Source organism: Colletes latitarsis, chromosome 11 (genome assembly GCF_051014445.1).
Source record: "Colletes latitarsis isolate SP2378_abdomen chromosome 11, iyColLati1, whole genome shotgun sequence".
Lineage (NCBI taxonomy): Eukaryota > Metazoa > Arthropoda > Insecta > Hymenoptera > Colletidae > Colletes > Colletes latitarsis.
Genome location: NC_135144.1, coordinates 21749673 through 21775674, shown reverse-complemented (window position 1 = coordinate 21775674; position 26002 = coordinate 21749673). Strand labels below are relative to the sequence as shown.

General features: G+C 38.3%; 2 protein-coding genes across 12 annotated transcripts in view; one reads left to right on the top strand and one right to left on the bottom strand.

Moving 5' to 3' along the window:
• Kar (monocarboxylate transporter 10-like protein kar) overlaps nucleotides 1-22648 on the top strand; it is a 56032-nt gene extending 33384 nt beyond the window's left edge. For 4 of the 10 annotated variants that reach the window (XM_076776395.1, XM_076776389.1, XM_076776387.1 and 1 more), the window contains exons 2-9: nucleotides 9209-9650; nucleotides 11264-11415; nucleotides 14842-15115; nucleotides 15201-15336; nucleotides 15756-15918; nucleotides 16242-16488; nucleotides 16940-17080; nucleotides 19856-22648. In XM_076776395.1, the coding sequence (XP_076632510.1) occupies nucleotides 9260-9650; nucleotides 11264-11415; nucleotides 14842-15115; nucleotides 15201-15336; nucleotides 15756-15918; nucleotides 16242-16488; nucleotides 16940-17080; nucleotides 19856-20148 (1797 nt within the window). In that variant the 5' untranslated portion in view covers nucleotides 9209-9259 and the 3' untranslated portion in view covers nucleotides 20149-22648. Of the gene's footprint in view, nucleotides 1-7; nucleotides 324-2316; nucleotides 2448-3114; nucleotides 3284-7478; nucleotides 7812-9208; nucleotides 9651-11263; nucleotides 11416-14841; nucleotides 15116-15200; nucleotides 15337-15755; nucleotides 15919-16241; nucleotides 16489-16939; nucleotides 17093-17182; nucleotides 17263-19855 lie in introns of those variants that run through there. The other 6 variants (XR_013080592.1, XM_076776394.1, XM_076776390.1 and 3 more) reach the window with 6 other exon arrangements.
• Nucleotides 22649-23534: 886 nt separating this feature from the next.
• Nrm (neuromusculin) overlaps nucleotides 23535-26002 on the bottom strand; it is a 457462-nt gene continuing 454994 nt past the window's right edge. The window contains exons 21-22 of one of the 2 annotated variants that reach the window (XM_076776379.1): nucleotides 25912-25981; nucleotides 23820-24003 (exon numbers count right to left, since the gene is read on the bottom strand). In XM_076776379.1, coding sequence (XP_076632494.1) covers nucleotides 23948-24003; nucleotides 25912-25981 — 126 coding nt within the window. In that variant the 3' untranslated portion in view covers nucleotides 23820-23947. Of the gene's footprint in view, nucleotides 24004-25911; nucleotides 25982-26002 lie in introns of both variants that reach the window. The other variant, XM_076776376.1, reaches the window with a different exon arrangement.

Genomic DNA, 26002 nt, shown 5'->3' with positions numbered 1-26002 from the left:
TGTAAATATGTCCCCTTATCGATTAGCTTTCCCGTATATGACGGTTATATCGATAAATTGTCATCAGTTTTCTCGAATATTTTGTGTTCACTAACACACGAGTGAAATTTATGTTACTAATCTTTCCAATGCAAGTTGTGTCAGTGTTTTGTCAGTGAGTTAATGATTTATATTATCTTACGAAATTTGTGCAATTGTTAGCTTGTACTCGATAATGTGGAACTATAAAAAGTTTAAATATTGTCAACGATAATGTCAAGACTGAACAGCACGGTTTCAACAAAGATGCTTTTATTATTATTACTTTATTATATGTAATTAAGGTATACGATCAATTATATTTCTAGCTTAGTAGTTATCATTGTGTAAATCTTTCGCGATTTGTTACTTTATTCTATGATGTTCCATAAGAATTAGTTGCTTTAAATTAATCGATAATCACATGTCTATCACACATCTATTGTAAAGTATAGAAGATGTGTTATAAATGGTCGTAAATCAGGAATTATTGGGGAAAAAGATATTGAAATGACCATATGGTTACCTTAATATGGAATCGCATAAGGTCGACTTCATCAGTTACATCATGTTCATATCATATTTTTCTTTGAACATTATGCGCATAAAGGCATTAATACTTTGTACTTAGATCGATAATAAATTATCCTGCATTGCAGGAAATTAAAATGTATCAGTGTTGTGAAATATACTATAACATATTGGATATTAAAAATGAGAATATTCTTGAGATTTAGGTGTTATCAATTATGATTAGTTTATGTCCTTTGTAACAGAATATTTGTACGTAGATATTTTTCTTGTTACCACAATATCTATTTTTTTTTACAATGAGTTCACGTTCTTTTAGGGTAATATGTTTGAGCATAGTTTTCAATTTATCATTCTTGCAGCCTCTGTGGTTTATTAATTATTTAATTTAAAATGTAAACATTCTTAAATCTTGAAATGTTACTAATAGATCATATCTGCTGTAATTCTCTCATGCTTCAACACTCACCGTCATACATCATTCTGAATAGCATAATGCTGGATTTAGAAATGAAAATTTCATTTGTGTATTTTTTATTTATATTTTGTCGAGAATGTTACCAATGGATTGACGAGGTTTTTCCGATAAAAATAAGTACAAACACAATATCATACGGACTGTTCTTAATTATATGTAATTGGATATTTTTCAAAAATTGATTTAAACAACGTGTAATTAAAAATAGTTCGAACGGGGTCGTGGTTGGATTCATTTTCATCGTAAAAATCTGATTAGTCCGTTTCATTAGTTCGCCATTTTCTATGTTCACCTTATTTTTGCTTTTTCTAGTATTTCTAGGCAACAAATTTATTCCCTCTTCCATTTAAAAAAAATATAAGACGCCTCTTTCCTCCCCTCATGAGTCACACGTTGGTATTCTTTTGCTCGTGTTATATTTAATCAATTATACAGTGACTCGCATTGCTTTACAGACAACATGATACTCCATGCGTCATTGTTATACATATACATATTGTCGCGAACGTCTAGTGATTGTCTACTATCACTAGTAATTATGTATTTTCATTTGTGCAATCAGTGAATGTTGATTTATATACTCATTAATACAAGTTTGTCGCATGATCGTACAATAATCATCCGTATTTTTGGTAAAATACATAAACGTAATATGAGCTTATAGCAAACTAATTATTTTTTAACGAGATATAATTGTCCTGCACGGTGGAAGCATAAAATTAATTTAACATTATTTCCATAAAGCGTTTCCGACTCTCCGATTCGACTGTAAATTCCAAAAATTTATCTACCAAAAGTTTCGTTCGGATGTACGTAACGGTTAAACAAATTTTTTAAACGCACTAACTCAAACAAGATACAAAAAAAAAAGAATGCACATTCCCCTGATTATTATTCCCTTGATATTTCCGGCCTTTACGAATCTTTTTTATTCCGGAAGCCACGCGGCGTCCATGTTTGGACTTCAGTTTACTTCGTTAAAAATCGTCTCCACCGCGACGGTATAATTATTCCACCATCGATGTCTATTTCTACCAGTCGTGAAGTCGATTTCGTTAACCCGCTAGGCTCACGGAAGCCGTCGAATCTCCGATTTTATATCCAGAGTTACAGAACTCGTAAACATTATTTGTTCGCGATTCACGTTGAATTTAATTGATGCAATGATCCGACCGATACCCCTTTTCCTCTATGCCAATCGCTTTCGTGCTCGCTTTATCGCTCGTTTAGACGCGTTAGTTCTCCTTTTAACGCGGAACTTTCGACCTCTCGTTCGCTGGTGAATAAAACTTAGTTTATGCTCGACCTTGTTGTCGGTCGGATCGGTGGACAGACCAGCGGTCGTCGGCTCAAGTAGACGATCGGCTCGGTGGAAACGCATGGACTAAAGATTCGACGCGACGAAAAAATAACCGTACTGGTAACTCGAAACTATTTTCGACGCTACGCTTCGTCTCTCTGCGCTCTTCCATTCCGTATTTTCTTTGCTTCGCCTTTATTGTCTACTCCCTTTCTCTTTCTCTTTCTAGCTTGCTCGTGGACCTTTCTTTTTTATTTCTTATCGCTTCTCAGGGCCGAACCAAGGCCTTTTTACACCCGCGACGATCGGAGGCCCTCTTGAGAGGAAGAGTGGTGGATGTTGGGATTTGTATTAATCTATACACTCATTATCGATTGTTTAGGTTTATTAATTTCGTACATTCGGTAAAGGGGCTCGTATAATTTCACGTTTAACAATTTTCTTGTCTCGTTTGGGTAGAATTTTATTAACGCCACAACTATTGATTATGGTGTATTTATTTGTTCCGTAGAAATTAAACCGACGAATAGTGGAATTTGTAATGCAATGGAAATAAATCTCTTTATAGAAAAATTCAGTCGAATAAATCTTTTGTAATTTTAGCAACTAAAATTTTGGTTTGTCGAGGTTTAACGTGTTGGAAGATTTATTTTAGTATTCGAGAAAATGAGGCCCTTTGAACGATAGGGCCCCGGGGCCAACCCAGACCCTCTCCCCTCTTCTGTCGACAGCCACGCGTAGGCAGAAGCCTGCGTGAATTAATACGTAGTAGGATCCCGACCGCCAACCGCGAACCATCATCGAGCATTTTTCGATAGTGATTCACTCGTGCTACTCGACTGTCTTTCTTCGCGACACTAATTTTAACGTAAATCGTTTTGCAAAAACGAAAGATAACTAAATTTGTCCTATGATAAGGAAGATATCGGCGAAATTTATTATACCGTTACCAAAGTGTGAGTCAAGTGGAAAAGGAAAATTTAAACAAATCGTGAACTAAATTAAAGACATATTTATCGATCTGTAAAACAAAAGAAGTAAAAATGGTGTAAATATAAATTCACGGCTTGCGTTCTTGAATTTCGGTATTTTCATTTCCATTTTTCGTTCGTCTAATTGTGATATTAAAACTGACCACTGTTGCGTAAATTCGTCGAAAGACAGTGCGATTATTATACGATATTTTGCACGTACAGACATGTACGAAGTAGCATTCTTTGTTTGATTAATTGTTGAATGGAGCTCAACTCACGTGTTCCAGCATTGCCTTGGTTATTTACAGTGAAATGACGTTGGACGTTCGTACATGGATATTTTTCTGCTATCTTTAGCACACTCTCCGCTCATATTATGATTTATTATTCGAGAAATTTTATCCTCTGTTACATCTGATGGTTGGTCACAATATGCTCGTTCGAAAGGAATTGTTCTATTAATTAAATACAGTTCGACCAAAATGACCTAGTTTACGGACTAATTAACTTTAAATTGCCAAGTTTTACAAGTAATTGTTGTCTCTGTCTCGTCGATTGTTTGGTACAAAGCAATTAACGATTTTTGCTGCCCGGGGAAAATTTCAGCAGCCGCATTGGCGTCGCAAATATTAATTTCCCGAATGTTGCGTTCTAATTTATTTACTTTGCTCTTGACAATTTATACAAGATCAAATTTCTGAACGATTTTGTAAAAAAGAGAGCATTTTCTATGGTCTGACGTAAGACAATTTCTTTTTTGGTGCAATCAATATAAATCACGACAAGAATGTGCATTTATGAGCAGCGTAGTGGCTCCCTTTTCTCACAGAGGTAGGATTTGTTATCAATAACGGTTGGCGCGCAACGCGTGAGGAGATTAATCAACATGGGGCCAAGCTCGAACCACTCAATTCGAATGCAGATTAATGTCAAGGTTAAAAGATGCAATTCTTATGGTTTTGTGCAAAGAGCACGCGTCGATGATCGATAAAATAACTTCACGTCCCGCGAACGACGTTTCAGATTTTTATGACTTACTTACGTACTTTGTTTGATTCAGTAATTTTTGTTTCCATATTTCCCTGTTTGTGCGTGCATTTGTACGTAGGTTATAAATCCAGGGAATTTACGGGGGAAAAATATTTTATTTTACTAGTTAACCAGTGCATCAAATTGCCATTTTATATATCTATGGCGTCGTGGTTATTTTGCATCGTTTCCAAATTATGCTGAAAATCTTTGCAACGAACCAATTTTTAGTCACCCGTCAATGTGTGCGAAACAAATTACAAGTTTCAACGTTTAACTTGCGAATCAGGGTCATTCGTGTTCAGGGAAGTTACGAGCTTGGTTTCCTAGTAAACTATCGTAAACTTTATGCTTTCCTTCTGTTGGTAGCGCCCTTGGCAGCAGGTAACCCGATCCTCGCGCGAGCGAAACTTTAAGCCCGCTCGGGCGTCGACTTTAATAGATTTGCATCAACGATATCTCAAAAACTAAACGCCAACGACGCTTATTTTCTTGTCTCAGGACACTTAGGAATATTTCCACCACAACATACATCAAAATAATTAACAATCGTTGAGGAAGCCTTTAATATAAACATTCAAGTCCTGTACATTGCTCAAAGTTTCTTCAACTTTGATGTTACTAGAAAATAAATAATAACCTTAAACTATTTCTTTCTTAATCAGTCTCATTTATTTATTTTAATTTTTCCAAATAGACAAATATACAGGGTGTTCGACCACCCCTGGCCAAAATAAGACGAAAATCAAGAATATCAATTTCTTAACTGAACCCTCGTTAAAAAGTTAACAATTAAATTAAAAAATTTCAAATCGTTCTGGAAAAATTATTTTCGGTTGCAGGGGTCAATTGCAATCATTTTTGGTCATTACACATACCCCCAAAATACTAGCCACTTTCTAGAAAAAAATTTGAGAAGGTGTGAAATTTTACGATGAAAAAAAAAAATTTCAAATCGTTCTAAAAAAATTATTTTTAGCTGCGGGGGTCAATTGCAATCATTTTTGGTCATTACACATACCCCCGAAATCCTAGCCACTTTCTAGAAAAAAATTTGAGAAGGTGTGAAATTTTACGATGAAAATAAAAAATTTCAAATCGTTCTGAAAAAATTATTTTCGGTTGCGGGGGTCAATTGCAACCATTTTTGGTCATTACACATACCCCCGAAATCCTAGCCACTTTCTAGAAAAAAATTCGAGAAGGTGTGAAATTTTACGATGAAAACGAAAAATTTCAAATCGTTCTAAAAAAATTATTTTCCGTTGCGGGGGTCAATTGCAACCATTTTTGGTCATTACACATACCCCCGAAATCCTAGTCACTTTCGAGAAAAAAATTCCTTACCGAAAATCTAATTTGGCGCCTAAATTCGACGAAAAAAAAAGAATTTCAAATCGTTCTGGAAAAATTATATTTAATTACAGGGGTCAATTACAATCATTTTTGGTGAATAGACATACCCCCGAAATCCTGCGCATTTTCGAGAAAAAAATTCAGTACTGGTGAAACTTTGAAGGTTAATAACTTTTTAACGGAGCCTCCATTAACAAATTGGTATTCTTAATTTTCGTCTTATTTTGGGCCTCTAGAACCCCCATTAAAATTTTTTCCAGGGGTGGTCGAACACTCTGTATACTACGAATTTTTTTTATTCTCAATAAGTTAGGTTATTGTCGCGTAGCATAAATCTTAGGACGAATCTGTCGGTTGAACTTCTTAGCGATTCAGGGCCAGCAGGGAAGGTATGCATATTTTATTTCAATTGCAATCGTAAAATCACTTTTCTAGAGAGAAAAAGCTTCCGTTGTGTAATACTAGGGAATTTCTCTTTGTTTTACAATTCGCTTTAAAATGTACGTCTGACGGTCTGAGGATAGACTATAGTTTATAGTTCGCAGGGAAGCGTCATCTTCCGATTTACTTTCCAAGTTCCAGCGCGAAAGTGATCTTAAATTTGCTAATTTTAGGCAACCATGAACGCTGATAACACAAAGGAGAAACGTACACATTCTGTTCACCGTGTCACATTATGCTGCGTTCGAAATTCTTAATCTGCTAACTGGGCGAGATCGCGAAGAGTGTACAGAAAGTTGTGACGTCAGGAGTTTCTAGGTTATCGTTTCTTTTAGGTTATCAAACTGTATTGAACGCGTATAAAATGTATGTTATGGATTCGATTAATTAAAACTCAATTTACGTTTGAAGAAGAATCTAGTGATAACTAACGGTCCAGAATTCTTCTATTTTTATTTGTCTCTATGAAAATCGAAATTGCAACATCCTTGGAAGTTCTTAGCGTCCTCAGTTCTGCCGTTGTTATTCTTTTCTTTTTCCCAAGTACCCATCCCATTATACCATAATTTACTTGCTCTATTATATTATTATTACCTTCGAGGATTTAGTTTGAATTAGGCCCGAACGTTTTTAGTGTTCGCATTAGAAGGTTGCATTGACGGTCCATTACTTACTTTCGATCTCTTTGCTCTTAATGGCGAGCAAAATTTGCAACGTTTACGACGCCGTACAATGTAACGTTTGTACTTTTATTTCTGCGCCAATCGCGTATCGCCACTTTGTCGGGTGTGGCGGTGTTAAGAATAAAGCGTATCAAGATAAATCGTATTCATACGAGTAGAGCGATCATCTTTCATTAACCTTTGGCGTAACGTGGAAGAGAAACAGAACCGCTGCATTTTCTCAGCCTTTTCTCGGTCGCTTTCCGTCGCAGTTCCTTTTCGATCTACGTATATCTCTGTTTAAATTAAAATTAAAATTCCTTTTTCAATGAAAAATTTTGTTACAGATACATGTAACAGTAAACATTAAAAAATATATAATTTTCCATTCGTGCATACATTCACGTTACTTCCGATTGATAAAATTCGAATGGCGGAGGGGGTCTCCAGAGCGTCGTAAAAGCAAACTAATTTGTTTACTTTGGGACGCTTACTTGGGCCAATATAACTGTCATAAAATTTGCTTTTATTATTATTTATTTTGGGAGTTTATTTCATTCGGTGACATTGTTTAGTTTCCAGTTTTATTGTACGATTCTTTGATCGTTTCACGAATACTAGATTTCCGTAAATTGTTATACGCGTTGAAATTTATTTGCACGGAATATTTAACAATTTCAGACTCCATTTCGAAAAGTAAAACTGGGTGGAATCGATGTTGCCCATTGGAATCTTTTATCCGGCAAAGAGAATGGAGATTTATTTGGTGGTTTGCGTGGGAAAACGGCGTGAAACGGTCGGTTGGAGCCACCCTGTATAGTCGGACTGCTCCACCGACTGGACTATTAGCGCGAGCGAAGTTCCCAGCGCCGACGACTCGCGCGCCCGCGAGAAAAAGTGTCTGCGAGTTGAATCTGAGCAGGATTCGCGAGAGTCTGTTGCGAATCGTTAGAGCGAGCGGGTGTGCGACTTGTTAGAGCGAACGGGACACGATTGCGAGGCAACCAAATCAAATAAAATCGGTTAGTGGGCGACCAAAGTCATCAATAGTTTATTTACGCTTGCTAAATTATTCGTCGAACCGACGCTGAAAAACTATACGATTTCTACGTTGATTTTGCTATTCATTGTCGCGGTGAAAAACAACTTTCTCCGATTTGTTAGGCGACTGTTGTATCTCTCGTTCCATAACGATCCAAAATAACGCAATAATTAATTAACCAGCGCAGACAATATTTTATTTCGAGTAATCCACGATGGAGACTTTGTAGAAACATCTATCTAATTATCTGTAAAAAATTATCGTTCAATTTCACAATAAATCGTGAAAAGAGCAATGCAAATTGCAACAGTAAAATTTTGTTTTTTCGATAGGTTGAGGTCATTGCATATTTTAGAAGAACAATGGGCTAAAATATATATAAAAATAATTTAAAAATCGTGAGTTAGGAGGTACGAAAGTATTGCAAATTCCAAAGCAAGTCTTACGAATCCGCCCCTGCTTAGAAGCGTATTTTGGATCATTGTCTTGCATAATGGATTCACTGCTCTCTAATCGTCGCCCCGAGGGGATTGCATAATCGCGAAAGATTCGTTTGTGTTTCTCTTTCTTCGGAATACCATATTTTTGGATCGAATTCCCTACCCCCCCAGTGTCCATAAAACATCCTCGCGCCATGATTGAATTCTCTCTTGATTCAGCGTTGATATGATGGAGTCTGGACGTAAAGAACTTCATTTCATTCGTTTAACGACCACTGGAAGCGTTTCGATTGATTTTATTTCCGTGGAAACGGCTTCTTCTTGTCAATTCGATCGTGAAAGGCAGCTTCAATTAAGCGATCTTTTTATTCTTGCATCGATCGGATTCCAACGGCTAGGGTTAACAATTTTCGTTAACTTTACAGTTTAAACAAATTTAAGAGCAGTTCAAATTACAAATCCAATTTTGAGATACGTAAAATTGATCTATCAGAATTTCAACGTCGACAAATAATTTTTTTAACGATAAAACGATAACAAAAATGGAGTCGAATACTAAGATTCAACCAATTGTCCATGAAAAGTTCGAAGCGCCGCCATAGTTTCACTTACTAAGATTTCGAATCCTCCCGCCATGCCCGCCATGTTGGAAACGCTACTAAAAACTGAACTCACCATCAATAACCATATATCTCACGCAATTTTCGTTATTTTTACTCCAAAAAAATACTGTATATACTCTAGATATAGCTAAATGTATGCACAAAATTTCAGTACGAATCAGTTCACGGTTCAAGAGAAAAAAAATCGCGAATAACCCCTAGAAAATATATGCTGGTGATACCACCTGTTAACGATTATTTATTTCCATAATAAATTAATAACGCATGTTGCTCGCGTATGGTGTTGACGAGACCCCGTTTTTTCTTATCTGTAGTTCTCGGACGTCCTATAGGCAGCCGAAAACCAATCGAAAACCTAGTCAACGATGGCGATCGCAGATAAGATGGAATCGAAGGGCAGCTGCAACGATATTTTCAGAGCGTCGAACGAGGATACGCAGGCCGTTCAGGGCGAGGGGAATCCTCTGTTAGAGGCAGATCGAAAGTTCACGTCGGTGAAAATCGACGCCAGATCGAAGAGAACGGACGAGGGCGACCAATCATCGATGAACAATTTGAGGAAAGAGACGACGGAAACCGACGATCGAAACGTCGTTCCGCCGCCGGATGGCGGACTTCGAGCCTGGATGATCATGATCGGCAGTTTCGTGATCAACGGTGTGCTCTTTAGTGTCATTAATTCGTACTCGTTGATCTACCTCGAGCTGCAGAAGCGATTATTAGAGTCCGGGGACAGTTCCGCGTCCGCGAAGGCGGGTAAGTCTTTCACAATTGCAACGCGAGGGTTTGAGGGACGTTCGATCGCGTGTGGAGGCGTGGATTTGCACTTTGAATCACGATGTTTCATAGAAAAGTGATTTCACGCTGCAATTGGCCCACGAAACTTCCATATTTGGCCATAATATCTACAGATTTTGCACCCCCCCAAAATTTCTTTTTTTAAATTGTTTCCCTGAGCTTCCAACGACTAACCATGGTTGATTATCCATCGAAGATACAATTTCGTTTTTTCGACAACGCGCGCCCGGCTAACCGTATATCTCGAAGTAACAGATAAGAGGGTAGATTGTATTCGATTAGAACGGTTCGGTAAATAAAGATACGACGGAAACCTTCCTGGATTAATCGGTATTATGCAAAACTGACTACAATTAGTCAAGTGTACGCGTATTTGTTCAGACTTTACAACTTGTTTTTCACGACGACCACGATACGAAAATTTATTTTTGCATCAAGGATCGTCCGTTTCCTCGATCGTACTACGATCACGGGACGTGTCTCGTACTCCAACGATACACGCTCAAATATGTTTAGTCTCGTATTGTGTTTATCGCGTTATTATATAACGGGAGATAAAAGCAAAAGCAGAACGCTACTCCGTGTTTGTTTCCGTAAATCTTTGTTCGGACGCGATTGTTCGTAGCAGTCAATGAACCGCGCTATCTGAACGTTTTTAACGTTTATAAATTCTTATTTCGATAACGCATTATCTAATAGTTTCTTATAACGGACGGATCGTTGAACTCTCTCGATTTCATTCACATAATTTTGTCGTTAACCGTTCTAGATTATCATCTCCATCCGTCCATTATCGACCAACAGAAAGTAACGCTGAAATATCGCCTCGAAATACATTATTTACCATGCGTTTAAAAATAACTATCGGCTTCGAAGCTGCGTCTAAACGCGAAATAAAATTAATCGTTCTTTTAGAAATCGTATTAACCAGAATTGGTCAAACGTTTTTTACGATTTATCGTTTACGATCGAACTCGGTTACGTAGACAACTGTATCGAGAATAACAAATATAATTTCTCCGTTGATTCGTTCGTGGCCTATATTCGTTCGCGTACGACCGGGGAATTAAGTTCCGCGTACTGACAGTTTCTTAGAGTTAATCGTTGTTAAACGTGCCATGGCATAATTACTTGGGGTGGCGTATCAATTAAACCGATCGATCAGGTTAATCATCCGCAGAGTCAATGCTCTAGACAACCTGGATCTGAATTAGTCGACAATTACACGGGGTATTAATAGTAACGAGGGTCAAATAATATTAATCTAGGGGTAGTTACTCTTTAAAGGAAAAGTAGGTCTTTCCTAAGCAATGCGGGTAACGAACGACGGTTCACGATCGCCCGTGGACGATACCAATCTTTTATTGATTATTAAAACGACATCTGGCTTCGTTCTATCTCGTATAGTTGAACTTTCGTCTGGTTTTAATTTAACCGGCATTGGGAATTATTTTCTACGAAAGCGTCGCACGGATCGCGGATCAAAATTAATTTATCGTCGAGACGGTCGAAGGAAACTTATTCGAAAAGTAATTATCGCTTAAAGGAAAAATCGTTCTATTCTGTTTCAGCTTTGGTGGGATCGTTAACCATCGGTACCACGTTCTTTCTGTCGCCGATCTCTGGGATCCTCACCGATAAAATTGGCATTCAGATGACGACTTTTCTGGGCGGCGCTCTCGCCTCCAGCGGCATGCTTCTCTCGTCGATATTTTCCAGCGAGGTGAACAGTCTTTACAACCTTAATTTTATAAACGAATCAAAAATTATTCTTTCTTCGAAGAAAGAAACTCAACGAGCTAACAAAAATGCTTGGAAAATTGAGTAATGTGTTAATTACAGGAGAAATAATGTACAAACGCAGCCTCTGTTCGTATCATTTCAATTTACATTGCGATAATACATTATATACGAAAGATATAACGCGCCGTCGTGATCCTTTCGCGTTCCTTTCGCGGCCATCTTAAATTTGGCGCGCGGCGGGAAGACGGCCATGTTAAAAATACGATTCATTAATGATTTAGAACGCTATTAACGTTTTTTCAACGATTAATATTTACCGACGACGTTCCACAATATCGCAAATTACAGATTACATATTTGCATGTGCACGAAACGTAAACATAGTTTTTCATCCGCAAAGGAACGTAATCGCGAGAATGAATTCAGCGCGTAAAAGTAACGAAAAATGTTGTGCATAAATATTTGTCCTATTTGGCATTGTTTTCGAGTTACAGGCGTTGTTGTATTTCAATAATTCTCGTTACAAACAGAATTAGCGTAACTGTCTCCACTCAACTGTCTAATATAAACGTTTTATCCTCGTGTGCGACCGGGCTGACTGTTTGTAAGCACTTCCATAATGTTCGTTGAATGACTTCTATATTAATTCTATAAAGTATTCTCGCCCCTTAATAATATTTAGAATTTCGTAGAAATTAAAAATTCAAATTTTAATATTTGTTCCTCGCGTACGAATCGAATTAAAAGCCTGTTAATTATTCTGCCCTTATTAAAATATTATAAAAGGAAAACGACAAAGTCAGAAAATACAGGAAAATAATTCTTCAGAGAAAGAAATTACTAAAATCGTTGCGATGCAATCTCTATAAATAAAATTATAATGGGGGATTCTAGAGGCCAAAATAAGACGAAAATCAAGAATACCAATTTGTTGATGGAGGCTTCGTTAAAAAGTTATTAACAATTAAATTCAAAGATTTCAAATCGTTCTGGAAAAATTATTTTCGGTTGCGGGGGCCAATTACAATCATTTTTGGTTATTATACATACCCTCGAAATTCTACCCACTTTCGTAAAAAAAATTCGAAAAGGTGCCTAATTTTTTCGGCGAAAATGGAATTTTTCAAATCGTTCTAAAAAAATTATATTTAGCTAGGGGAATCAAATACAATCCTTTTTGGTGGATAGACATACCCCCGAAATCCTGCGCATTTTCTAGAAAAACATTCAATACTGGCGGAACGTTAATAACTTTTTAACGAAGCCTCCATCAACAAATTGGTATTCTTGATTTTCGCTTTATTTTGGCTTCTAGAATCTCCCATTAAAATTTTTCCCAGGGGTGGCCGAACACCCTGTATAAATTAAGAATCTTTATTTGGACGATATGATTTGCGCATAATTGAAAATATGACGCTAGGCTAAATGGAGGGAACACAACTTTGACACTGTCAGTGTTTAACTTTCGTTTCGGGACATTGAGTGTCGAGGAGAATGGCAGGGGTTAAGTGAATTATTTGATTACGTCCCACTTGAAATTGTGCATCGTGTGTGGTTTATGCACGACGGTGCTCCGCCTCATTTTACTCGTTTGTCGAGACGATTCTTAAACGAGCAATTTCCAAATAAGTGGATTCTCGACTTGGGCGAATTTCTGGCCATCCAGATGTCTGGATTTAACACCTCGACTGCATAAAATCCACACAAGACTCTTAGAACTCTTAGTAATCATCCAGCCGCGAAAGTCGATGACAATTTAATCTAAATAAAATGTCTTTTTCAGCCATTTAACAGAGGTCTACCATTGTACGTAAATTGGTGAAAATTCCCTTCAATTTCACCCTTTACAGACACCTTTTTATCGATACACCCTGTACGTAAAATATGCACGTTGTCATTATTTACATGTTGTTCCGTACATACATCACCCTTTCTATCATAGGAACTTATCATTGTTTGCCCCCTCCATTCTTACGTATGTTTTCTTGCATTTATTTCGCGTCTAGCACCATGTTTTCACGTCCCACGTTCTCTTTCTACCCTTCCTGCCCTCTTTCTTCTCTTTATTGCCACCAACCATCTTCCTCCAGATCCTCTGTCATCCAGAATTTCTCTTTTCTACATCCCCGACCGCCCTTCCGCACTCTACATCATCGCGTCTGTCCAACACGTGCTTCCACGTCTCCCCTATCCCTCTACATATCCTGCACATCCCCCCCAGCCCTTTACAGAACCTGTCCCCCATCTCATTTTCCAGCCTGAACGTCGCCAGTCTCACCGTAAACTTTTTCCTTTCCTCGCCTTTTCTGATATCTTGCTGGTTCTATTGTTACCACTACATACGAGTGATACGAGTAGACCTTACACCCTATGGACTTTGGTGGCCCAATCTGACTGCCATACCGATCTGAAAATTCGACGGTGATTTTAGCGTCACCTTCTCATGGATGGCGGTCAGTTGAGAAACTATTCACAGAATTAGTATTGATGGCAAGACAGCTGTAGTGTGTGCGTAAATACATGCGAGTTGAGTATAGGAGGGATTGAAAAAGGCAATCCAGTGTTATCAGACACACACTAATGCATAGCCACCTTGTATATGAGTTCTGGCGCTTCGTATAGCTTCAGGGATTCGAGAAAGAAGTAGTTGATTCTAATGGTCTCCTACAATAGCGAATGTATTTCATTGAAATTTATCTATCAAGTAGAGCTCATGGATACTTACAAAAAAGTATTAGACAACTTTTCTATAGGGTGTCAAACAAAAATACTAAAAATGAAAAAGGAATTTTTAAGAAAAATCGACAGGGGGTAGGTGCCTAAATTTTTCGACGAAAAAAAAAATTTCAAATCATTCTGAAAAAATTATTTTCCGTTGCGGGGGTCAATTACAATCATTTTTGGTGAATACACATACCCCCGAAATCCTACCCACTTTCGAGAAAAAAATTCGAGTATATGTGAAATTTTTCGTCGAAAAAAAAAAAAATTTAAATCGTTCTGGAAAAATTATTTTCAGTTGCAGGGGTCGATTACAATCATATTCGGTGAATAGACATACCCTCGAAATCTAACGTACTTTCGAGAAAAAAAATTCTTCATCGAAAATATAATGTCTGGTCAGAAATGGTTCCCCGAAGATTCATGCGTATGTTTAATAAATCATAACTCCAGAACGGATTGGAGGATCTCTTCACTGGATCGCTGACCTTGACGTCAACCTCATTGTTGATCGTCTATGATCGTAATCCAACCACTATTGACCATGGAGTAACCAATGACTCATTAAAATCATCACGAATTCGAAGATTAAAGTTTTCTTGCAAAGATCAGCTTCTGGAATCAGTTTAAACGCAGAGGGGGATTTAAACCAGCTCAAGTTATTTCTAGAATCGCTGTGCTTCAGGTGGCATTGCTATACTTGACCTATGGGGTCATGTACGGACTCGGTGCTAGTCTGGCCTACACGCCGAGCCTGGCCATTTTGGGGCACTATTTTAAGAGGTACTTGGGCCTGGTGAACGGAATCGTCACGGCCGGAAGTTCGATATTCACCACCCTGATGCCATACTTCATGGAGATCCTGCTTCGACGTTTCGGTTTGGACATCACGTTGAGATGCTTGGCGGTGCTCACCGCGACCGTCATGGCGTGCGCCATACTGTTCAAACCAATTCCAAGTACGTCCAATTCTCTGTTATCGTTCGTTTCTTCAACCGTTTGAGTCACTTTTCCGAATTCTTTCGATCGTTTCCTTGTTCCCAGTCAACTCTGACCCCGGGGATCAGCTGAAGGCAAAAACGAACTTCCAATCTTGCTTGAAGGAAGTCGTAAACGTTTCCATTTGGAGGAAAAAACGATACGTGGTTTGGGCTAGCTCTATTCCTCTTGCTCTGTTCGGGTTAGTATTATCGTTATCTCAACATATTATCGCTTTCGCTGCAACCGTAAGTGTATTATTTATTATAGAAATTTTTATCTCTTGACAAACGGTTCGACGATCATCGACTCTTTGATATTCATATTTATTAAATTGTTCGTGCAACTACCTTTCTATTTGTTAATTATTCTCTGTCGTTGGAACACGCGGCTGCTGGATAATATTGGAACGACAGAAGGTGTCGCTTAAAACGATTTCAGCCGCCACAGGAGCGGCGACGACTCGCAGCCGAGCTTGGTTGTGAAAGAGAACTTGTTTCTCAACGGCAATCAAGTTACGCGGCGTGAAATTTAAACCATTGTACAAGAAATAACCGCAGCGAAAGCGTCGAGCGTATAAAGTGACATGGGTTTTCAGATCAATGAGAATGTTCATTTCAGGTATTTCGTACCGTATGTTCATATAGGGAAATTTGTTCAGAAGGTATTCAAGGGCGACGAAAAGCTACCAATCATGTGCATCGGTATCACATCCGGCGTCGGTCGGTTACTTTTCGGTTATATCGCCGACTTGCCTCGTGTCAACAGAATATTGTTACAACAGGTAAATTATTCTACGATTTACAATTACTTCTTTTTAAATAAACGCGTTAAAAAATCCAATCATAACTAAATCTCAGCAAATTAATCTACAAGGTTATCATTTTCATGGATCGTCTATTCAAAAACTCGATTTTTATCAGCAAAAAATAACATTAATGGGGTATTCCTTTTCATTAAACAAGAAGTTACAACTCTCACGATTTTTAATGTTCTTTGATGAAAAAAACTCTCAGTACAAAACAGTTTAGGCAGCAATACCTTCTTAAGGAAGAAGAGTGTTTTGAAACTAATATATCTAACGAAAGATTCTCTTTTCTTTTCCAGATATCGTTCGTTAGCATTGGTATTTTGACGATGCTTCTGCCCGTTACGCCTTCGTTCACCGTGTTGTTGCTCATAATTCTGATCATGGGACTGTTCGATGGATGCTTCATATCTCTTCTAGGCCCTATTGCGTTTGATATATGCGGTCGAGAAGGGGCAACTCAGGCCATTGGGTTCCTATTAGGCATGTGCTCCATACCACTGACCGTAGGCCCACCGATTGCTGGTCTTCTCTATGATCTCACCGGTGATTGCATTTTTAAAAAATTACTTTAACAATTATAAAATATCCCACACAAAAGAAAATATCAAAATAATCACTGTATTTCTCACTCTAAAGACACACGCATCTGATGAAACGTATGTACATCTCCAACACTTCCTAGAATAATAATTCACAATAATTTCACTACCCTATCTTTCATTCCCATCAAAAGTTCTTCTATCGCTATTTAAACATTTTTACATATTTACGGTAGACGTTCAATGTACAAGCCTCCAACGCCGTGTAATCAATTAAGGCTAATTCGATTAGCATTTCTAGTGCCAAAGGTCAACAATATAAACGTATTTATGAAGCACTTTAGAGACGTTACTGAAATTCACACGACAAATAGAAACACCGCGGTTTAAATGGAGTCGTTTCAAGTTAGAGTAAACTGGGAGAATAACTCGTGGAATTTGTTTTTCTGTTGCAGGTAGCTATAATCTACCCTTCTTCCTCGCTGGTATCCCGCCAATAGTGGGAGGGCTCATGATGTTCCTAATAAAGTTCGTTAAAGACGAGGAGCAGAACTCTGTTAGAGAGAATTCGGAGAATAAGGCAGCTTGTCAGAATGGTCGGTAAACAGGTATTTGTGCATCCATTCATCTAACTAACAGAGTTTGTTTCTCCATGTGGTATCAAAACACGGTCGGTTTGTAAAACTGTTCCCGCGAAGGCAGTTGAAACCTTCGTGGAAAGCTTTTCGAAAAAAATAAAACACGAATCCGGCCGCTCTCGAGGGGAACAGAGCATTTGGTAAAAAAAATTCAATATTTCGCGAAACTCTCTCTTTTTTTTTTTTTGGCTTCTCTCGTTTGTTTGTTTTTGGTTTTTGTGTATTGCATCGTTTGCTGATATTCGTAGCATGCTTTCGCAATTGCGCTAATCCTTTCGCACGATGGTATTGTATATGTAAAAGAAAAACTCGATAAAAATTCATCGGGCGTAACGGCTAATTGCTTTTGAGGGAAATGAAAAACATTAAAATTGCTTTAAACGATTGTTGCCAAGACAATTAGGCACGGAAGTTTCTGTTCTGTTATATCTCTTATTCGTAAATTAATTGAATGTATGTTAGTTACAATCAGTATTTACTTTTTATTGTATAGAAACAATTATGTTCGCTTATTCTTTTTACTATTCTGTTTATGCGTTTTAAATGTGTCTCGCTTTTTAATTATGTGACAGATATCTAGAAAGAGGAGGACCGGAAATGGAAAATGTTTCGAAGGGTTGTTCGTAAAATTAACGTTTTTAAAAAAACACCACACTTTTGACGTTTAATTGGTTATTTCATATTCCATTTCTGGCCCGCTTGTTATAAACAAATTAAAACTGTTCATGGTACTTTAATGTGAATGGTACACTTAAATGTAATTGTAAAGTATTTTATATAGAGAACAAAGATTTTTAATAAACAGAGATTAAGACCAGCGATGTAAAATTGTATAATTTACATTATTTTTTCGAAACGGGTATTTTCTTTTGAATGTAGTGTTACTGACGTGTTTCCAATAATATTTTAAACCGAACAAAATTAACGACCCTTGACTGAAAGGGTAATTTCCAAATACAACGGGGGCGGTAACTGATAAATATTAATATTTTATTTCATATTTCGTTAAATATTATTTTTTCGTTTAAGCATCCGTTTTCATTTTATTTCTTGAAACGTATAGAAAGAGGTCAGTAATTCATGCGATACTAGTTGACAAGAATGACCCGTATGTCAAAAGCACGTTTTTCGTTTATTACATGTTCCGTGAACTTGTTTAATTAAAAAAAGCCTCGCTTTTGTTTGACGGCTCGTACAATTCTGTAGCGCGTTTGCGAATGAAAAATGAAATAAAACTTGAAAATGTCCGCGAACGAGAATGCGTTGTTTTGTCATGGCGAATGTGTATGTTCGGCGAATGAAAGTTTGCTTCTAAGAACTAAACTGGTACGAAACTCCATGCATATTTCCCATTTTCCTCTGAACAGACTTTGAAAAAAATCTGTGTGTTTCCTTCTGTCGTTGTTGTAAATAAAAACTCTACGCTTAACATTTTCGTTCGAGCGAATCGCGCAACTGCAATCGCTATGATTATTTTCGGTGTTAATGGATCGATTCAAATTTCCGTGTCTTAAGCAATGGCGGCCAACGGAAGTTACGAACTGTTCGCTGTAGAGTTTTTATAAGTATTATAAGCGTTTGTTTCGAAGTTCTTAAGATCGTCTTTTATTTCTCCATGTTTTACGATTATTTTATTTTATTGCAATTTACTTAAAAAATTGAAGGCGATCTTGAGAACTTCGTGAAAGAAAATGGCGCGTAAAAAATGTACAGGTCCAGAAATATAGCGTGTAATGAGAAGCAAGTGAAAAAGTAATATACTATAAACAGTCATATTTAATTTTACCAGAGTCAAATTCAAAAAAACAATATTTTACAATTTGTATAATACCAACAGCTATGTTTATATTTTCTTAATGGAGTCCATCGAAACATGTCAAATAAAAACAAGGTTTCAGGTCGTTGTATTTTGTTAATACACACAATTTCTATATTTACACGTCCCTAAGTGGAAGCGAAACAAAATTAGCGCAACGTTTAACGTGTTAAATCGTTGTTTCGATTGCCTCTACTCGGTCGGACGAGTCGAGGAATAAACAAATGCACGTGATCGGCATTTGGGCGGGACAGGGTCGGCCCTGAACATCAACAATTGATTAGCGTTTCGCAGCCAGTGGTCGTCGCATCCTATCACGATTTACACGCGAAGGTTTGTCTGGCTCTCCTGACACGATTCGTTGGACCTTATAAATGCATCTATTCTACCAGGTTACTCTATATCTCTGGACAAATTATACTATAGTAGTGTATCTTATCGCTTCTAGTATAATCTCCCTATAAATCTAGGAAGGAGATTATACTATAATCGATTAGACCCACTTTTCATCTCTGTACAGTACATAATCTACTCAAATTTTGCAATACTTCACTGGGCCAAAATACTATAACCCCTGGATCATTAAAAAATTCTACAAGATACATAAAATACTAGAACATATGTAGAAACGATAGATGAAAAACTGAACGAATGTGAAATTAACTCCAAAATGGTGGTCTGTAATTCGCGTCTTGTACACTCTTTTCTCATGATCCGGGTGTCCAGAGGAATTAAAATCATTCACTAACACCGGATACAATCGATAAGTTTTGCTTAGTTCAGCCTTGTATATACTTCTCCGCAAGATTCGCCCTACTCGGAGGTCTTCTTTTGCAATTCGTTTGCGACAGACACGTCTGGCTTCGAGCGGCTACTTTTTGGCCCAGTTTCAAAACTGTTTCGCTTACGATTCACAGGGTACTCGAGCATCGACTTTCTGTCCAACTGCTTCGTGGCTACTCTTAAACACATGTGCGACTCGCAGGAGCAACCGAGCTGGCAGACGATGCGTCGTGACGCACGCAACCACCGCCCAAGGTGCTGCGGATTCAGGGGAGCCATCCTCTGTCAGGATCCTGGGACGAAGCGTCTCGATCGTCAGCAACGCTCGGAGAGCGTACCGTTGCTGTACGACGAGAGCCAATCCCTCGGAACCGACGCTGACCTCCTCCACGGGACGCCGCCGTCGTCGATCCTGCTCACGTTTTAGTTTACGCGCAAACAAAACTCTCTTCGACCGCGTCGTCGAGGCCTGGGCTGCTGGCAGTTCAAAACTGTTCTGACTTTCGGATGTGAGCTGTGCCCTTTTGGAAATTTGCGTAATGCTCTGTTTTATCCACGCTTGGCCAGCCACTAACTTAGTCAGAAATAAATGGGCTGCAAGAAAAGGTCCCCAAAGTACAATTAAATGTTCAGGGCGCTTTTCCTTGCAGATGCGTTGGGTTAAACGAGGGATAATCGAGGGGTAACCGATACACCAAGCTATAGAAATTCAAATGCTTCATTTTATAAGTCAGATTCTATTTTTGTATCGCTAGAAAGGCTCCCGAAGTAAAATTAAACGTTCAGGACGCTTCTCTTTGCAGATGTGTTGGGTTAAACGAGGGATAATCGAGGGGTAACCGATACACCAAGCTATAGAAATTCAAATGCTTCATTTTATAAGTCAGATTCTAGTTTTTGTATCGCTAGCCCTCGCTTGGCCAGTCTCTAACTCTGTCAGAAATAAATGGGCTGCAAAGAAAGGCCCCCAAAGTAAAATTAAACGTTCAGGGTGCTTTTCCTTGCAGATGTGTTGCGTTGAACGAAAGCTGGCAGGAGCACTTAGTAGGAAACGATTGTTTTTGTAAATATTAATTTTAACCAGACTTGATTTCTCATAAAAATCTCCATAGTGATTCGACGAGTTTCAGTATGATAGTTGTACCAAAATCAACTGGTTATTCGAGGCCACTTTCATAATCGTCAATTATGTTAAATATTCCAGTTAAAACGAAAGTACCTGTGACACGGAGCGAGGCAGATCAGCCAATGGTAGCCGCCAGTTGATTTCAGTTTAACTATAGCTCTCAGAGAATCAATTTCCAAAAGAACACGGCTCGTACTTGAAAGACTGCGATGCTTTTACAACTGCAAAGTAATTATACTCGTGGAGTAGCTATATACATAGTAGATCTGATTGCTACCGTCAAAGGAAGTAGTCTATTTTTGACGTTTTGTCCATTCCTCGGTGGGCGCAAAGAATGTTAGAAGAGTCGTAAATTTTAATGGTTCTGGAGTTTTTAACAACGTAATCGACGTACCTCGATAGTCTGTGCCACGTTCATCGCGTACAAATTGAAGTTAGGAAGAGTAGGAAACGATCAATTAACGTAGCACAATAAAGTCAATCTTACTTCAATTAGAAATGTTTTAGACGTTGATAGGAACATTTCAGGGAGACGAACGTTCTTCCTCTGATTGTTCACACCTTGCATTTGCAATTTGATAAACAACATTAGTGTCGACATGTTAGGGTTTTTGATATAATACAAGAAAATAAAAAAAAATAAATATATACGTGCATTTAAGAGATAATTTTTTATGGAAGAGGAACAGTTTTAGAAGTAATTTTTAGCTTGAAATATGGCAATTCGCGACTCATTCTGTATATAAAATTTAATTCGCCTCGCATTACACTCGTAATTCGAAGGAACCGTTGAATAGTGACCATGACATTTTTAAAACGTATAATCTTCGAGAAGCCAGATTATTTTTGTTGCGTGTTAGGTTTTAGATACGTGCGTTTGTAGTAGTTAATTATTCGTTTCGCACTAGATTAGTCGATTGCAGGCAATCGGGCAGTCAAGCCATGAAAATAGTAAAATGCCGTAAAATCGTTGTTCTGCGCTTCGCTTGACCGTAGATTGTAAATAGAACACAAATTTATATAATTGTTATAGATTATATTTTTCACCGAGGAAGACTTATACGAGATATCGAAACACTGAACGAAATTAAATGTAAATGTTGATGCGTATAAAAAGGTATATATTATTAGGAATATTTTTACAAGGGTTGGAAAGTTGAATTTTTCTAAAATGTTATCGTGCCGTTCGATTAAAATTTTACGGTTACAGCAATGATCACGTTCTCGATCCTTCCTTGCAGATTTTTAAATTGATTTTTGTACTATTTTGTACACTTTTGTACTATTTAACACTCTGACCTCAACTGCATTCGAATCAATAATTCATTAACTTTTTCTAGTATCAAATTTATCCGTTTTCACTTGAATTATTATAGCTTCTGGTATTTTGTATCGCTCTACATACACCTAACTGAAATAATTATCTCAATTCGTTAGATATTTGTAAAGATTTTAGCGCGGAAATGTTATGGCTTCTTGTGGCCGGGGTAAAGTTTCAGTCACGAAGCGAGGGACTACTCTACGAAGCAACACTCGTAGTAGTATTTTTCTGTTTAAACAACGGGGCGAGACGTGTGAAATTCTATTAAATAACAATCTGCTGCCACCGGTTTCGCGATATGAAACATTTAAAACGTTATTTATTCAGTACATTTCATCGTGTTTTAAAAATTAATTCCGATACCTCTGCGATCTGTACTTTTACATATTTTATATAAACGACACGCAGCAATATGTCAAATATTTGATGCATCGAAACATGCAAAATAATATTCGAATAAACGGTACAATTAATGGAAAACCTGCAATTTAAAAATTATGCATCATTGTTATTTGCAATCGATTTTAAATACTTTTGCATACAGTTTCGAATTTAACGAGGTACATTGTCGGGTTATTGTTAATTAAAAAAATTATAATCAAATCGATATACGCGTTTGCATAAAAACGATAAAAGAGAAACACTATGACGAGGATTATCCATAAACTCGACAGATCGAAGGGAAAATTTTCACTGGTAATTCCAGGTCAATTTGCATCATAGGCTCTCCATGGAAGCGTTTAACGATTTTGATTCTCCGTTTCCAAAGCATCGTTGCGGTTTTTATCGCCGCCACAGCGGTTATTGGCGTAGCAACATATATCGGGAAACGGATTGTTATGTTTAGAGGATCATTATCTAAATACGGAGTTAATTGCTTAAATTTACGTAAAGCTCGAAACATCAAGAGTAGCGAAACTTCGTTACAATCACGATGTAATCGCGTTTAATACCGTCTATTGCAGCTTTCAATTCCCTGTTTACGAAACGAATCGCCAGTTTCTTTTTCTGTTGATTCACACTCGAAATTCGTACTCGGCCATGGCAAACAAAAATTTTGGTGTTACTTTAGAAATGGGGGGATATAAATAAATTTTCAGGACAACAGGACAAAATCTAAGAAATTGGTAAAACTCATTCGAATAACTATAACCTTGACTATCATTATTAAGAAATGAAAAGAACCAAACGTTCAAAAATCGACAAACTACACGATTAATCAAAATGAACGAAAAGTTTTTAGCGGGGATAATGGAATCTCGATATATGATCGTATGTACGCTCCGTTATAAGAACCGTTCGTTCCACGTTCTGCTATGTAACTTCGTGGCTGAAAGAAATTCAATCAGAATTAATAAATGAACTCTCCCAAGCACGTTGAAGGTTTAATTACGTTTTATTGCGTACAGATGGTAGTTTGATCGGTGAAAGACGATCGTCGATGATCATCGGACCAGAATCTGGCCAGGCAAGAACGGGAAAGCGTTGTATATGTAAACTGGTCGGTTAAAGGCAAAGGAGTTCGCGATGGCCAGGGCCGGGTTCGATTCGAAGTCTTCCTCGGGGGTGCTCGATGGCGTCGTGGGCTCCCTGGTCCGCGGCGTCGTTGTGGTTTTCATCGTCGTCGTCGTCGGAGTCGTGGTGGTGGTGGTGAAAATTGGGGGGTGGCTTGTCGAGTCCGGAGGTTCATAGGCTGGTAATCCAGGGGGTCCGTAATACGCATGCAATCGATTGTTGGTGGGATTAAAGCGTTGACCATTAGGACGCCATCCCCTTGGTTTATATGGCGATAAATCTGACGTTGCCAGTCCGATACAGAGAAGCGCGAGGGCCAACTGGAAAATGGAAAAGCAATTAACGGCTTAGCTGTCACGCACTGTTGCTGTTGTCGTTTCTGAAACACGGTTCAAGTTTGAGTTACCGGGAACCCAGTCGTGTCCCGCGTGTCGTTCGAATTATATCGATAACTTCAATTTAATTTCTATTTGTTTCCCCCCTCGTGGCTGTACAAAATTTTTACTCTACCATTCCCAAATGAACACTTGCTGGACCGATCTCTCGATCGATCAATGTCGCACGAAACAACTAATTTAACATTTAAACTTTAAGGCACTGAATTTATAACAATTTTGGAACCGCTGCTTTCGGAAAATTTGCCAACGTTACGGTGTCGAGTTTTGTTATCGAAGCGAGGGAATAAAATATTTGAGTAAGGATTTAAAAAGCAACAATTTTCTATCGCGACGAGGCTAGGGGATTACTAGGGGAATATCTCCATTTTGGAAACCACTGGTTCGAACTATAATTCCCCGTTTCTAGCAAGCTCAGTTTACCGTTTCCTTCATTCTTGCGGACCAACACAGTTAACTTCGCGCCGAAAATTTGGACTGGCCTTTGCCCGTGTCTTTCGTCCGTCTTTATATGCGGGCTCACGTTTATGAAATGGCGCCCGGGCACCGTGAATACGAAACGATTTCGTTTCGCCGGTCACTGCATACCCTTTCGTAACTATAGACCTATATTACGTGTCGGGAATGACCATTCAGCGAGAAAAATCACGACGATATTCTAAATTTTCAACGTAGCGGGTAAAAACAAAAACATATTCGTGGACTTCGCCGAGAACAAAATGTCGATCAATTTTCATGGATTTTTTCTAGCTTATCTAACTACATTTCAGTCGTACATTTACATTTTTTATACAGTTTTGAGTTATCGCTTTTTACTGCTATCTCGTTCGCAATAGACGCGCGTTTAAAAATGGCGTAGACGGTTGTTGGAGCTCTCAGGGTATTTTTGGTCCAAAGCCAATAAATTGGAAAGATTCTTATTACGCTCGTCATTCTCTATGAAAAAATATAGAGCTGACTGTACCGCCAAACCTTTACTTTAGGAGATATTTTGATTTAAATATCGCGGAGTGCTGGGAACAACGGCAGCTATGTTTGTTTCAATTATATACAGTATTTTTCTCTACGAAGCAACAGAGGCTGAGGAATAGAATTTATCTGTAGTATTTTGAGTATCAGTTTACCACAGATAACCTTTTGCAATAAAAGGTAATACACAGTCTGACGATGTCTGCATTACCGATGGAGATTTGCATTTTCACGTGGCTTCAATGGAACTCCGCCATATTTAAATTAAAATATCTTCTGAAGTAAACGTTTTCCGGCACAATCAGCTCCATACTTTCTTACAGAGAATGACGAGCAAATGTCATCTACGTAAACACTTAAACGCAACCAGCAGTTTCGAAAATATTCAAAAGAATAAGAATACCCAAGAAGTAGATTTCACTCGATCGAACCATATTTGCTTCCCAAAAAATTGTTCAAGTAAATAGGAGGCACAAGTTTGAACATTGATAAATTTTCATCAAAGCAGGATTCCCCGGGGATTGGCCTATCAATTGCTAGGGAATTGGCTGGGGGATGCGTTAGTTGCAAACAACGGTTTCCGTGAAATTTTACCGCGGGGCACAAAGCGCCGTCGTCGACGGCGATGGGTAATTTCCTCGCCGTCTAGGGCGCTTTGAAACCCAACGGGCGAAAGCACCCGTTGTATCGTAGTACATAAATTTGTCAGGGGTTACGTCAGCGTGGAACGTGTCGCGTATACGGGATGCATTATGAATTCGTAAGATCGCAGCGGCGTCCCGTGCTCTTACGCGTACGAATTCGATCGACGTGGTCCAAAAACGTGGCATGCAAGCTAATTACCGGATTGACAGTGAAGCTCACCCGTGTCCGATCTGGATTCCGGCTGCGGATCGTTTAGAACTTGCCGGCTTCCAGACGCCTGCGGTGAATCCTGCGTAACAGCCACAGATTA